At 38.8% G+C, this 16,324-nt stretch overlaps 1 protein-coding gene across 1 annotated transcript; it reads right to left on the bottom strand.

Annotated features, from left to right (window-relative positions):
- Window positions 1-4,143: 4,143 nt before the first annotated feature.
- LOC117945888 (protein S100-B-like) lies at window positions 4,144-6,361 on the bottom strand. The gene is made up of 3 exons (XM_034873619.1): window positions 6,314-6,361; window positions 5,052-5,303; window positions 4,144-4,499 (listed from the first exon to the last, which is right to left on the bottom strand). The coding sequence occupies exons 1-3, from the start codon at window positions 6,359-6,361 to the stop codon at window positions 4,365-4,367; spliced, it is 435 nt and encodes a 144-aa protein (XP_034729510.1). The 3' UTR covers window positions 4,144-4,364.
- Between the last annotated feature and the right edge of the window lie 9,963 nt (window positions 6,362-16,324).

Consider the following 16,324-nt stretch of genomic DNA (forward strand, 5'->3'; position numbering starts at 1 on the left):
CCCCCCCCCCCCCCCCTCCCGCCTGCTACAGATGAGACTCAGTTCCTCTCCAGCGAGCCTAATGTTTTGAAACTTATTTTAGAGACACATACTACAGAAAGCTGCCCCATGTTGCCAGTTTGCAAAAGACTTAAAAGCGAAGGATTGCATGCTGGGAAAGAGATAATTTGTCACTGTTTAAACAAACTGTTTTTTTTAACATTAATATGCATTCCCCCAGCCTGCCTATGGTGCCTAGTGGCTAGAAATAGAGATAGGTAAACCAAGCCCTGGGTATCCTGCTCTGCCTTTGAGAAAATGAAAGCACAGATGGACCGATCTGGAATGGGTAGCCCCTTATGACCTCATAAGTGGTAAGGTTACCTCCCTTTTCTCTGCTTTTCCCACCCAGAGAATTTGGCCTACCCATGAGAGAGAGACATCGTGGCTTTCAAATGAGCAAAGTGGCAGTTTGTGAAGGCCACACCCCCAGCCTCCACCTTGCCCCCCCGCTCCTCCTCAAAAGTTACAGACTCAGAAATGGCACATCCTATGATCATCCTATCATTGTGAGACTGTCTCTAGTGGCTGTAACTCTAAACCAAGGCTAAATTGTGGGAAAGAGACCTCAGATACAGTATTAGGGGACCACTAAGGTCTATATAAAAGAGACTTCAGATACAGTATCAGGGACCACATTAGGGGACCACTAAGGTCTATATGAAAGAGACTTCAGATACAGTATTAGGGGACCACTAAGGTCTATATAAAAGAGACTTCAGATACAGTATTAGGGGACAACTAAGGTTTATATAAAAGAGACTTCAGATACAGTATTAGGGGACCACTAAGGTCTATATAAAAGAGACTTCAGATACAGTATTAGGGGACCACTAAGGTCTATTTAAAAGCATCCGAAGAGCCTCATGTCATGGGACCTTTAACATACCTCTTACCTTGAGCAACCTTGAGCACCACTCAGTGTCTGATGGGGCAGGTCATGTCAGCCTGCCGGCCCTGATATCATCTCTTCCTTCCAGTCTAACCAACACGTTCTCACTCCCAAGTCGTAACATTTGGTCTAACAGTGTGCTGCTCACCCAGCTGCTGTGCTCCTTCTGTTCTCTGCTGAAATAAAAACAATCCTGTCGGTGCATTCAGAAGCACTGAGATTCCAGCTTTCTTTCATCGGACACATCCTGGCTGTGCATTTCACACAAAGAATGCAGTAAGGTCGCTTTGACAACCAGATTAAACAGACATTTATTGAAGCGACACACTGCAGGCAACAGAGGTGTTTATGCAATTATGAGAGCAACTGCAAACCATTTGAATTCCTCTCCTATTAGATCTTGTCTAGATAGATAGGGTAGCATTAGAGTCATACATCAGGTGCTTAATGCCTCCTGGTTGGACATTGCTTTCCAGAATGCATTCCTCTGCTAAGAGATGTTTATCAGTGTTAAAAATGGAAAGATTGAGTTGCATGTGAATGAAACGAAATCTAAGAAACCCATACTCCTGGTCCAGGGGTTGCTAGTCATTCCATTTAAAATGATGAATTAAAAACATTATATTATAGACTATAAAAGCACAGGAACGTCAAAGAAATACCATCACCTTTTTCTTCCATAGCTACAAAACTAATTCACATGTTTTGGTTTATTACATTTTTTATCCATTCTTGTGTTTGTATCTTGTTTTCTCCCCGGTTTTGTGTTGTTGGTCCTGTCTTGTGTTCCCCTGAGTGTCTGTATGTTCTGTTTCCTGTTTTATTTTGAAGTTGGGTTTTTGTTCCGTCCTATCTTTAGTTTTACTTCCCGCTCTATTGATTACCTGATGTTTTCCACCTGATTCCCTGCCCTGTTGTCACCTGCCTCTCGTTACCTCGTTACCTTGTGTATTTAATGTCTGTGCTTCCCTTGTCTATTGTCAGGTCGTTTCGTCCTGTCCTTTATGATCTTTTGCAGAGCTGCCAACTTTTCCAAAAACCTTGGAGTCAGATTTGGGGGGGGGCAACCTAAATTTTCCACAAAGAGTACAAAGCATCAATATCCTTCAGGGTTTAAATTGTGATTTGTTATGTGTAGGGAGGGGGATGGGGGTATGCCCCCCCCCCGGAATTTATTTTGAAAAATAAACCATTAAAAGGCTCTTTCTGGAGAGTTTTGTGCAAAAAATGGAGAAATCAAGTCTTACATGATACGTGCAAAACTGTAGGGTTAAGAGCCTTTGCATTGTTGTAGTACCAACAGGTTTTAGGGCATTTAGCCTTTACATTATTTACATTATTAACTTCTTATGATATAAGAACTGACCCAGACAATGTGCCAAACATATTGAACGACATGAAGAGACAGTAGCATATGTCAGCAACAGCTAAGAAGATTTGGGTCTGTGGTGAACAGGTCCAGGGGTCCCTGGTGTAGGGACCAGGAGCCCAAAGTTAAATTAATGTTGAGGGATCAACTAAGACCACTGAAATTCTAAAGAATAAGAACCACTGAGTTACATAAATTCTAATCCTTTAACCTTTGTGTCAAGGCTCCGTAATGTTTGGCCCTCATCCTGGCCCCGCTTACTGTATTTAATTTTTGGGAAAAGAAAGACTATTTGTTTATTTTATGAAACATTGAATGAATTATTTACAGTTACATTTAGAAATGCTCTTGAGAGTTGCTTTGCTTTGCTTACCCCCCTGGGCTTTTTTGGGATTGATTTTTATTTTGGGACTTTTTGTAGCTTCTGTTTCATCCTGTGATTATGTGGACTTAGTTTTCTGTTACAATGAAGCCTTTTTGAAGCTCTCTCCTGCCTGCTGCTTACTCTGCTTTTGGGTCCTCCCTCCGCATCATCACATCACAGATGAAATAAAAATGGTTTAAGTGCACTTGTCATTAAAAATCATCATCACTGGGGCTCTACTTCTCAGTTTCTTTCCAAAATGTTAAACTTTTTTTTTTTAAGTAAGACTGCTGCAATTTAAATTTGTTACATACATTTATAATGTATTACACTTACATTACACACATAGGACCCAATAGGACTAAAGATAAACACTTTTTGTTATGCAGCAGAAGCAGAAGCAGACATGGAACACCTGCAGAAACGGCTTTATTCTGCTGTTTAGAGCTGCAAGATTTATGGGCAGTTTGTCTGCTGGGAATTTTATCAGTTTTATCAGTATCCTCGGTGTCTCCTAGGAGAGCTTTAACATTTTGATGTCTTCTCTATCTTAGAAGGATAAAAAAAAAATATGTTAGAATCTTGTATTGAAGGCTTTTGGCTGAAAATATGTCAAATCTCAATAGTTGTTTTAAATTGAGTAACAACTACTTGCCTGACTGTACAATGAAAAGCAGTGAAATGGTTTGGTGGATCACGATAGAGAGAAAAGACAATACAGAGGGGGAAGGATAGGGCCATGATAACTAATCAGCAACCAAGGCATAAATAGTGCCATCCAGTGTCAACTGCAGGCTGATGAATGTGTTCTGTGGATTCCCTCGTTTTCAAAAAGGATTTTAATGTTGCTGAACATGTATTGTTCACACACCCATGTAGCTATATAGTCCAAGTTGACAGGTGACCCTATGGGTAGCTGTGCAGTGTTCCTGTTTTTGTCTTTGATCAAATGAGAATGGCGTGCATTTATTGTCTCACAGTTGTACACTTATAACCTTTGATTTTACATGTATACATGTACTCCCATTTTTTATCAATATTTTCATCTAATGTATCCAGTGTATGTGTATTTTCATCCAGACATACTACTTTGTGTATGAAATAGTTTTGATTTATGTGCTATCTATGTTTACCTGATTCTCTGTATAATGCATTTTGTCAACAGAAAATTATGAATTACCCTCATCAGACACTGGGTGCTGCTCAAGGCCACATGTATAAAATCTGTTCCCCATGTGAACAGGTCTTACATTACGCAAGTTTCAAAAGTGCATCGTCATGAACCAGATCACAAACATATCTGGGTGCCTGCTGATGGAGGTCCAGACTTCAAACACTGCACACTGGGGTCTGGCTCAAGGGGACAGAGGGATAGTGGCTATCCCTCTGCTAGTGGCTAATCCCTACTATGAAATGTCTGAACTATCCCATAGACATGACTAATTTTTCCACCTTGCTTTTTAAAATAAGAGACATGTGAAAACAGGATGTGATCTTTATTGAGATGGAGGCAAAATGGCAAGAATATCAGAAGTGTTTTTTAGCATGCATATATTGCATTATGTTATTATTACAACTTCCATCACCCAAATAACATTATTAGCATATGAATGTAAAGAAAGGGTTATTGATTAAATGCAAAATATTAGACTTATTATTTCTTAAAACTCAGGGTGTTCTTGCTTTTCATACAGCTGTCATCACTTTTTGAAGAATTCCTCCATGACCATGACCAGTGAAGCAACGAAAATGACATACTCCTGGAAGTCCACTTCACCGTCTTTGTCTGCATCCAGGCTCTTGATAATATCCTGGACCTCGGGGCTACCGTCATCCTAAAACAGAAAGATCATCATGAAAATTGAACCAGAGAGGAATTAGTTTCACAAGATCAAGGTTTATTGCCAAAGGATGGGTGTTCTTTGCAGGTAAAATTAATGATTATTTACATTAAATTGAAGGTCAAGGTCAAAGTTTCTTTATATAGCACATTCACAAACAGTCACTTCTGCCCCAAAGTGCTGTACAAATATAGAAAACAACATAAGATAAACGCATAATAAATAACCGGAAAAAAAGCCTTCTAAAACAGAATATGCAAAAACAATAAAAACAGACAACAGATAGGTCTTTTAATCAAATTTATAGCATTTCAAAAATAATGTTTAAATGGTTTTAAAATAGCATGCTGAAGCCAAACTTTGACATTCTGTGATCCAGTCCACATCCCCTGATCTTGATTATTAGTCAAAAATTATTTCTGTTTCAAAGAAATTAGGTATTAAATCCATCCAGGGCTCAGCACCCCCCCTATACGACTGTGTTTGGTTTAAAGAAATGCAAACCACCCAGAGCAATGCAAGACCGAGGTGAACACAGATACTCACTTTTAATCCCAATTCATTCTTTAACAGGGTCTTCAGCTCCGCTTTATTCAGCTTGTGCTTGTCCCCTTCTTTTCCAGAGTAGGAGTGGAAAACTTTGATGAGGAGAGCTACAGCAGATTGCAGATCAGACATTTTCCCCAAACAAAAAAAGAAACCACTGCAGTTACGAGGTTGGCAAAGATGTGTGGAGGCGTTGTCCAAGGGCGGAGGGTAAGGTGTTTCGGTGAAGTTTTTATGTGCTGTGACGTTCTCCTGAAAGTAAAACACACATTGGAAGCAAATAAAGACATTCTACATGCGCACATTTTGTCTGTCAAGTAGGAGGACATCAACCATCCATCTGCTGACTGTGATCGATAATTGCACCAACTTAGTAAAAAGGAAACTCATGAAATGATCAAAAGCTTAGCAGCATTTTTTTTTTTAATTAAAAAAATAACAAAAAGAAATTAAACAAAAGTGAGAGTCACTTAAGGACGGTCATCAAGACAAACACTGGTGAAACACGGTATTATCTGTGCAAATGTCAGCTTGAAGCCAAAATGAAATGTTAAAACCAGATTGCAGGTGCCCCTCTACATGAATAGACACAAACGCTTCGGAACAGTATGAAACCTAACCCCCTTGTAGCGATCCTGGGAGCGGCAAATTCCTCGGGATGGTGACTGAAAATGGACTCTGTGCCTACACATAAGTTGTGGTTGGGAGAAATGTCTTATGCATTTCACTTGGAGAGACTGAGATACAACAACGGAGAAAGAGGAGATGTGTTTGATGAGATGTGGGACCCCTGTACTGAGACTCCTTGAGGGGCAAGCTGCAGATGTTATTTAGTGCCCCACTGTGCATTTGTGTCTATAGATATTTCCTTCGGTCCATTTTCTTGCACTTTTCCATGTCCACTTGTTTTCCTTCTTTGACATGACACCCTTTAAAAAAAATAATTGACCAAATTCTGATGTGCTTTTGTGCTCAGTTGTGTAATTGTATCATCTTTCTATGCACTTTTCTTTTCTTAAAGCACATATCAAAAACATACATTTTATTAGTTTTCCCATGTTACATTACACAATTGTTTCAATTACTAAATGACAAACAAACACAAAGAAGCAGAAACTCACCTGAACACTGACGCTAACAGCTGCTGGGGGAAGTGGCTTCTGCTCTCATCTCATTGGTGTATATATAGTCTCACCTGTGTGCAAAAAAAATAAAAATAATAATCATCTGAATCTAGGCTGGATAGGCGCCTCCCGCCTTACGGCAGTGACTTCAGACGAGATCAGATCAGGTGGGATGGAAGCCAGCATGTTTAACCCTTGTGTCGTCTTCCCGTCAGTCATGCAACTTTTAGTTTTTCTGGGTCTAAATTTCAGATTTCCTATACAAGATTTTTTTTTTCTTCACTTTTCCCATTTTTTTATTTAAATTAATTAAATTAATTCAAGAAATTTTAGCAAGTTCTTGAAGCGCTTTCCGACATTATTGTCACTTCTGCCGACGTTTTGTCACTTTTCTGGAGTTTTGTCAGTTTTGTTGTTGTTTTTTTCAACATTTTTGTCACTTTGTTAATGTTCCTTTATCAGTTCATTTCTATAACATTGAATAAAACACCCGCATTCTATGAAAGTTGCTAAACTGACGTTACTCCACCTTATTATTTTTTGACAATTTGGTTAAAAAAAAATGCACATTTCTGATTAAAAAACAGGAGGGTTAATAGAACCCTGCACAAAAGGACACAGACCTTACCAATGTTAGCGGTTATTTTTAATAAAAAGAAGTCAGTAACACACATAAACGTAATTAACACTGTCCTACTTGCTGTTGCTGTATGCATGCATGCATATTCAATATTCATTTCTTTGTGAACTATTCAAACCCTATTGTATCTAAATAAATGAGTCGAGATGAAACATCCTTTTTCAAAGGAAAAGAGGAATGTGTTCTTTTGTTGGAATTAAAACCGTCAAGGAATTTTGCTGTTTGATTTCATTATCTAAACACAGAGCTGGCTGAACATGTTTCTTGTTGCTTGATTGAACTTTAAAACACACACACACACACACACACACACTTCTTAGCTTAGGGCAAAACGAATCGCATTCGGCAGGACTGAAGTGTGAATCCAGAAAAACAAGCGTGCACACACACACACACACACACACACACACACACACACACACACTCACTCACTCACACACACTCACTCACTCACACAGACACACCCTTCTTAGCTTAGGACAAAACATGCAAATAGCTTACCCAATCAAAACACAAGAAACCTTGTTCAGCCAGCTCTGTGGTTAGATAAGAAAAACAAATAGCACCAAAACATCCTATCTTACTTCTGATTGGTCGGGCAGCCTGCCTACAAAGTCGCCCACTGCCTCGCCCTCTTCTCCTCGTGTTCAGGCTTACATTGTACTCAAGTAAAGGTACCAATACCACTAAGTAAAAGTGAAATTACATATCTGAAAAATGACTCAAGTAAAAGTAATTAGTAGCTTATTTAAAATGTACTTTAAGTAAAAGTTACTTACTTGGTTTTCCTTATTAAAAGTGGTTTACTCAGTAATGGGTAGGATTTGTAATCTGGCGAAATACTATTCTAATACTACTTCGAACGTCAACAAGAAGATAGATAGATAGATAGATAGATAGATAGATAGATAGATATTTATTGATCCCAAAAAAATGGGAAATTACAGTGTTACAGCAGCACACAAAATATACATACATACAATATACATGAAATAATAATAATAATAACAAAATATAAGAATAAAATATAAGAATATAAGAACAAATATTTAAATATATACAAGATGGGGAAAAACAAAATGTGCAAAATGTAAATGAACCAATCGGGCAGGTTGCCCTTATTGCAATATTGTGGTGTCTCAGAGTCTCATCTAGCACCCATCTAGCAAGAAGAAACGCCACCCAACATTGCTTAGAGCCCCTTTAAGTGATCATATCACTCATTTCTTTCCCTGTTTCAGTGCAGTACCAACCAGAAAATTCCAACTTAAAATATTGAAGCTGGGTTTATTTTTTTTTGTGTACAACAACAGACAAAAAGTTAAATTTTTTGTCTCATCAGTGTTGAGTCCAGTACATATACAGTGGGGTTCAAAAGTTTGGGCACCTCAGGTAAAAAAAATATTATTGTGCCCAAAGAAGCCAAGAAAAGATGGAAAAATCTCCAAAAGGCATCAAATGACGAACTAGACATTCATATTATATGTCACAAAAAGTTGATAATAGGTTAAAGTCCAATAAGTTCTTTATCAAACTGTATGAATGCCTTCATTCTGGATAGGATAGGATAGGATCATAGAGACAGAGCAATTTCTGTTTTTCAACTTTGTGAGACAAAAACGTGGGTGGTAGCCACAGTGGCAGGTGGTAACTTCAGGCCCTGTCCTAACGTCAGAGAACATCCCCCTCACGCAGCTTAAATCACTGGCACTCGACAGATCAGCCTGGCTGCTCACCTGTGCCACTGCAAGTCTCTCAAATACACCAAACCAACCAAAACCGACAATTCGAAAGGTACATCAAAAAACACCATGAAACAAGCCTGAACACGAGGAGAAGAGGGCGAGGCAGGGGGCGACTTTGTAGGCAGGCTGCCCAACCAATCAGAAGTAAGATAGGATGTTTATGGGCTATTTTTTTCAGTTATCCAAACACAGAGCTGGCTGAACAAGTATTTTTGATTGGGTAACCAAGACGTACGTTTTGCCCTAAGCGATCGCTAGGAATGTGTGTGTGTGTGTGTGTGTGTGTGTGTGTGTGTTTGTTTTAAAGTTCAGCTTCTTTTTCTGGATTCACACTCCAGTCCTGCTGGGTGTGACTTCCACAGAACTGAAACAAACATGCTCTTTCAGTTTGAGTTCACTGAATTCATGCTCACAGTCAAACAACTTCATAAAAACCAGAGCTCACGTTGATTTAGAAAAAAAGAAAGTCTAGCCCTAGAAAAATCAAAATTAATAAATATACATGTCATTATACACATTTGCACCCATACGGTTATACTCACATACACATTTCAAGAAATAATAAACAGCCGTCCTTTTGATGATTGATCTATGCAAGTACCTAAGTACAGTAAATTGAGTTGAACAACACTCTTTACTTCAGCTAGTCGTTCCAGACAGTGCTGCACAGATCGGACTGCTGTAGCCCACGTTGCTGTCTTCAGTGTGTTTGTTGCAGTGAACTTCTGTAAGCTGGTTTCTGTTTCACAGCCGCCTGTTGGTGTTTGTAGCTGTGGTTGGTGGGAGCAGGTCTAGAACTTTCTCACTCCCATTGTGTGAAATACACACTCTTGGTCAGGTGCCCTTGCCATTGATATTGACGCTAAAAGTCTCATTTAGCGTATCTGAACATGCTTTATCGAAAAGCGCTGTTAGGTTTGGGAAAAGATTATGGGTGGCTTTATGAACGGCACGTTTCCCGCGACCCGAGTGACAAGAACGCGACAGTTGGTATTTTGGTTAGGCAGCCTAAAGCCCGCCTCCAAGTTGGCCACTGCACCCTCCTCTACTCATTGTATTCAGGCTTTTATTTTTTACATTTTTTTGGTTCAGGCACAAACACACTTAGACAGTCTCAATGAGATAACCAACTACCAAAGCAAGATCTTGACTTTGTTTTGGGAGATCTCGAGTTATAGTTGCATGATCTTGACTTTGACATGGGAAAATTTTTTTACTGGAACAAAATTGTACTGGAACAATCCCTTTTGCGAGATCTTGACTTTGTTTTGCAAGTTATCAAGTTTTCTTTGCAAGATCTTGCAAATCCAAGGCTAACCTTAGTAGCTAGCTAGTAGCTAGCTAGCTGGCACAACATGATTACATCTTCTTGGTTGTCTAAAAACATCCAAAGTTTATTTCGATAAGCATTGCTAATTAATACATGCCAAAGTGAAATGTTTTAATGGACATTGTTGTTGACTGTTGATGTCAATGACTGAAGGCTAACATTAGTAGCTAGCTAGTATCTAGCTAGTAGCATGGCATGATTACATCACCTTGGTTGTCTAAATGCATCCATTGTTTATTTTGATAAGCATTACTAATTACTACATGCCAAACAGAAGTGTAATAATGAACAATGTCATTGACTGATGATGTCAATAGTGCTAGTTTGTATTGTCGTAGCAACATTCTTGTTCATCTTCTTTCTCGTGTCTCTTACAAGTATATCTAGTTTGTTCTCTTAATACAGCCATGGCATAGCTAGCTATTTATATGCAAATACAACTCGAGATCTTACAAAACAAAGGCAAGATCTCGCAAAAATGATTGTTCCTGTACATGTTTTATTAATTTAAAAATATTTTTTTTTTTCTCCATTCTCTTCACAAAGTCAAGATCTCGCAAATAAAACTCGAGACCTCGCAAAACAAAATCAAAATCTCGCAAACGTGTTTGTTCCAGCACATGTTTTAATAATTAGAATATATATTTTCCCCATTTTGTTTCTTTCTTTTTTCTCCATGTCAAAGTCAAGATTTCGCAAAAGTTAAAATCTTTTTTGTAATATTGTTGTTGTTTTTTTCTCCATGTCACCTTGGGGGCTCCATAACAATTCATCTTTTTTGGAATTCTGTGATAAATGATGATAGAGTGTTAGTCTGAGTCATGCCTGAAACAAAGAATGTAAAAATAAAAGCCTGAACACGTTGACAAGAAGAGGGGGCAGTGCTTTAGGCGGCTGCAGGTTCTAAAATCTTATGTGTGTATACAAATTATTTTCTTGGCAAATGGAGGTTTTCCCACAAGCTACGGCAAGCCTTGCATGCCAAGCACACTGGTATACCGTTGCAAGTGTGAATCAAAACATTTTCACATCATGGGTGTGTGCGTGGGTGTCTTCAAGTTTAGCATGTTTTTCTGGATCCACAATACAGTCGTTTTAAAACACCATTATTCTATTGCAAGTCTAATCTCCACAGAAGATGTGCTCTTACTCACGGTTTTAAAATCCTGCAATTCACTCAGATCCCACGTAAAATGTAGTTTTGTGACAGAACTTTCACTTAAGCTATTTGTTTTTGCCAATAGGGGTTGCTTAATGTGACTGCAAACTGAACAAATGCTGCAGAACATGCAGAGAAAATAACACGATGTACCCACTACAATAAGTTAGATTACACCACAGCATTGCAGGTACACAGGTATAGTCTGTGATGGGCTCAATTGAGATTTTAGTATCTGCCAAAGTAATCAGAGGAAAAAGCATTTGCAGGCCTTAAAAAAAGTAGTTCAAATGAGTGTCTGCATGCGGCACCTGCAGGCTGATGGCTGTGTACTTTGGTATTGCTCATTTTAACAGATGATTTAAATGTTGGTGCACAGCCATGGTGCACATACACTTCACACACCTCAGTAAGAGTTCAGAGAAGACAATGGAATGACAATGGCTTCTATTTGGGATCCACTCACCCTTTGTAATGTGACGAGTGCTACTGTATGATATCCTGCCCAACATCCAGTGACGCTGTCTTTGAACAGATTTCATTTAACCCCCAAAAGGTGAAGTGGGTTTGGTCAAGAAACATTGACGCAATACTAAGGTCACGAGTAGCCTGGTCCTACCAGACTCTGGTACATTTTATCTGTACAGAAGGTCTGGACCATCTCCATTGACAAGTGTTAACTTCCTTGAAGGTGGGTACCCAAAACTATTGGATCTGCCCAGAGCCACTCTGGATCTGCCCTAACCCATCGCTAACGTTTGGTCGTGATGTCAGCTTAGCATTGCTAGCGTTAGCTTTAGCCAACGCCTTCATCACTGACGGTGCAAGCTGGAAAATCTAACTTTTCCCGAACCCCGTGGGGAAGAGAGCCACAACAACATGGCCACCAAGAAAACTCGGCAAAGATTGTTCTTGCTCGGATTTTAACTTGTGGTTATTCGGCAGCCTTGCCACAACAGACCAAATGGTTTCGCTTGCATCTTTCTCTGCCGCCATTACGGAACTCACCGAAGGTTACAGAACCTCAACTTCATTGTTCTCAGCCACTCCCTCTGTTTGCTGATTGGACCGCCAAATATTTGGCTGGAGATAACTCGAGAATATACCACAAACCCAGACAGAGTACTGAAGGAAAAGGACAATTTGCCTGGGGCTTTCTTTGTGTTGGCGGCCTAAACTCCGGTGGATTTTTGAGGACTATGGGTAACTGCTCCTCAGGTCTCTGCAGAGTAAATCCAGACAGCTAGCTAGACTATCTGTCCAGTCTGAGTTTTCTGTTGCATGACTAAAACAACTTTTGAACATGCACACGTTCCACCAAAACAAGTTCATTCCCGAGGCTATTTTGCAGCGGCCCGGCAGCTTTTCCCGGTGCTTAGCACCAGCCAAGACCATATGATTGGTTTTCTAGCAGTAATGTCAATAAACCAGAGCACGTTTTTGTCCCATCCTTGATTTTTGCTGCAACAACTAGCCAGACCCTCCTCCGCAGGAAAGTGAGACTATAAAGTAATCAAATTTAATTTTCAAAAAATTCAGCCAATTTAGTCAGAAATATCCAAGTGTTTCTTATTGTGAAAATCCACAAACATGGCCTGCCAATGGTAGGAGTGCCAGTTGGACATCAGATGCAGTACAGTGATGACCAGCAGATGGAGACACAGACTTCATGATAAACTCCAGCCTGTCACTGCTTCGGGTGAGTGTGTTTCATACAATGGCACTGCTACGAGATTTTTGACACATTTTCATGGCTTATATCTAAATTGAATCCCGTTTTCCTAAATCAGTGTTCTTTTTAATTCCCCAAAATAACATGATTGATTCCACACAAAGCATTGCGGCAGGTACAAATCTCTACTTTCATTATTTTTGGGGTGTCTTCTTCGATTTTATAGCATTTTAAAAATAAATTGAAGTGGTTTTGAAATAGTATTTTGTAAAAGTTGATATATTCCTGTCTGTGATTATCCAACAGCATACACATCCATCAATTTTAGATTAAATAATTCCTAATTTCTGCTTTTCAAACTCAAACATTAGGTACAATTTCCTACGAATGAGGTTCAATGAACACATATTCCAAAAATAAGTTAAGTTAGTTTTACATTGAAAACGTTAAAAACGTGCCAAACATAGAAGAAAAAAAGCGTCACAGGTGTTGAAAAAAAGACAACAAAGTAAGAAAAGTTAAAAACATCAATAAAAATCGTCAACAAAAGTGTTGACCTTCAATTTTGACAGGAAGACGATGCAAGGATTAATGCATATGAAATATTGTTTCCCAAAAACACAGGAGACAAGACAGTGTCTCTTCAAAACCTTTACTTTAGACAGTAGCTTACAGGAACCAAAAGAATATAGCAAAACTCTATAAACAGAAGAAAAGCCAATACTAAAACTTTGTCAACAACAAAAATAAAACTAAAAACTAAAATACTGAGGAACTTAAGTTTTTACAGTCAAACTTGGAGACAAGGGCCAGACGTACTGGCCCAGGCTGACGAGCTGATTGAACAGGGCTGGGGGATGATGAGTCTTTGCAGGCAGCTGCAAAGACTCAGCTCTCATCAGGAAGGCAGAGAGGGACCTCTGCTGGATCTGGGAGATAGTACATGGATTAGTAACAGCCAGCATTTGACAACCATCTACTACCAACTTGTTTATCATGCATGGATGCATGACCTAGCCTGAAATTGACTGTTAATGGCTAACATTAGCTAACTTCATAAGGGGTTTCACTGTAATTGCCTATTGTGTTTATAAGTGCCAAATTGTTATTGCAAAAGCGGTTATTGGTCAGATCTTTGAGCTAAAGCTATGCTAGTTGTTGGCACCTGACCCGTGTACATGTTTATAATGACAAAAATGACAAGGAGGTAAGAGTAGACCAGTTGCAATTAACTTTTTTATCTATTATCTGGGTCATAAAACGGTGATAAATAACCAAAATCTGTATTCTGGATTTTATTTAAAACTGTGATTTTGGGGTTTTTAACATAGTAGTTTTAAATTTTGTGTTTCTGAGCGTCCCGATGTCTAAAATCTACATTACAATTAAAAGTGTTTTGAAGCGTTTCTCCCCTCCGCTGTTTGTTTCCCGCTTCATTAAATCGGACATAGCTGGTATGATGTAGAGTCCAAATCAAACACGATGTGGTCCCATGTTAGCAAGCCGCTGGTGTGTTTATGGCTGAAATGGACAGGAAACTTGCTGTATGGATCTTATTAACAGTCAGAGTCACAGATAGATTCAATATCCTGCCTTCATGTTCAGAGCGACAGTTTTTAGAACGTGTTTACACACACACACACACACACAGAGGTGTGTTCTCTGACATTATGGTATCATAAAGCTGTGTTTAAGTCATAAATGTGGTGTTGGGCAACACCAACTGTGTTGCCCATTACCTATGAATGAATACCAATTCCTTACATTTTGATCCAGGAAAGGCTGTTTCATGCAAAGATGTAAATAAAAAACACTTGTATGTTGAATCTTGTTCTCTGTGATCTGGTTGTTAACCCTCAAGTTGTCCTATATCAATGTTTCTTTTTAACTACCCAAAATCCAGTCATCTCGTTCATGATGGAAGAGGACTAGGGCCAATATAAAAAATGTAGTTGACTAATTTTAATCTCAGAATTCAAAGTTTTAAGTCAGAATTCTGACTTAAGTCTCAGAAATTAAATATTTTTTGTAGCTAGGCCCTAATCCTGTTCTGTAGTTTATATGTTAAAACACATGCATTGTTTAATAATCTTTAACCCTCATGTTGTCCTCGGGTCAAATTGATTCGTTTCCCTATATCAGTGTTCTTTTAACTTTTGTAACTACCCAAAATAACAATTGATTCCACACAACGCTCTTTGGCAAGGACACACTCTTCTTTCATTCATTTTGGGGCGTCTTATTCAATTTCTATCGCATTTGAAAAAAAAATAGTATTCCAGTCTGTGATTATCCATCAACATCCATTCCTTTCATTTTGGTCTAAATAATTCCTAATTTCTGCTTTTCTAACTCAAACATTAGGTATAATATCCTATAAATGAGGTTTATTGACCCTAAATTCCACAAATAATTATAAAGTTAATAATTTAATGTTACCTACGTAGAGTTGACGACAAAAAAGTGACAAACATAGGAAAAAAAGTGTCAACGGTATTGAAAAAGGGACAACAATTTAAGAAATCACAAGGGAAGACAACACAAGGATTAAACGACTTAAGTGGAAAATGATGTTGTGGAGTGGCCATTTCACTCTTCTGGTAAAGCATTTGTGTACAAACGCTGTTTTTATGTGCAAATCTACGTGTTTTTTTACAGGTTTTCGTGAAGCCAGTGCAGGAGGGAAGCATGTGTGTCCACATGTGTGCTGATCCAGTTAGCCATTAACAGATGGGTCATCTTGTGTTACCTTTCTTATTTTGTTTAAACTGAAGTAAAACCTTTTCTGGTTTTACTGCTATGTCATCTTTCATTTTCCATCTCCCTCAAACACACCTGCCCACTGGAGCTGCTCACTGTTTACTGGGGAGGAACGATCAGCACACTGGACCAACACCAGGCTTAAAATCAACAGTATAAAAAGCACAATGAGTAAGATTTTCCAACTAAAAAAGAATTATGAGTAGACTCATTCAAAAATAATCCCTCTCAATCATAATTCATAACCCACTTGACATGTGTGGCTGTTTCTCTGCAGAGACGCTACCCTCTGCCTGTATTTTCTCTTAGTTTTTCATTTTGCTGGGTTTGGGACGTTTCTGGGCGTTAACTTCTAAAAAAACACACAAAAAAAAACATAGCAAACAGGCTAACCCTAACCCTAAAACACAAATATAGCGAGGCAGAAAACCAAGCAGACAAAGCTTGTTTCGAAACAAGAGAGATTCTAAGGTTAGCTTTCACCCTTTGGCGAGTACAACCCTCGTAGAGCGGGAGAGGGTTAGGGTTAGGTTATGGTTAGGGTTAGTGCCATTCTTATTTACTTATGGGTTTGCTCTTGTTCATTAGGATCAGTGAGAGCCTGTGAATACCTCTTTTGTCATTTGGATTCATCTACTAGACACCATGGATGAATGTACCAAATTTCATGAAGACGTATCATCTATCCAATATTTATTAAGGTGTTTCAGTCAAGAAAAAGGAGCCACTAACATTTCAATCCCTTGACCAAAAACTTCTAAGCGAAGGTTAGGGGAGCATCATGGTCATGGTTAAAAGAAACTGACACTGACTGTTGGGTTGTGAACAGCAGTCTCCAATGTC

The sequence above is a fragment of the Etheostoma cragini genome, chromosome 6 (assembly GCF_013103735.1).
Source record: "Etheostoma cragini isolate CJK2018 chromosome 6, CSU_Ecrag_1.0, whole genome shotgun sequence".
NCBI classification, from domain to species: Eukaryota; Metazoa; Chordata; class Actinopteri; order Perciformes; family Percidae; genus Etheostoma; species Etheostoma cragini.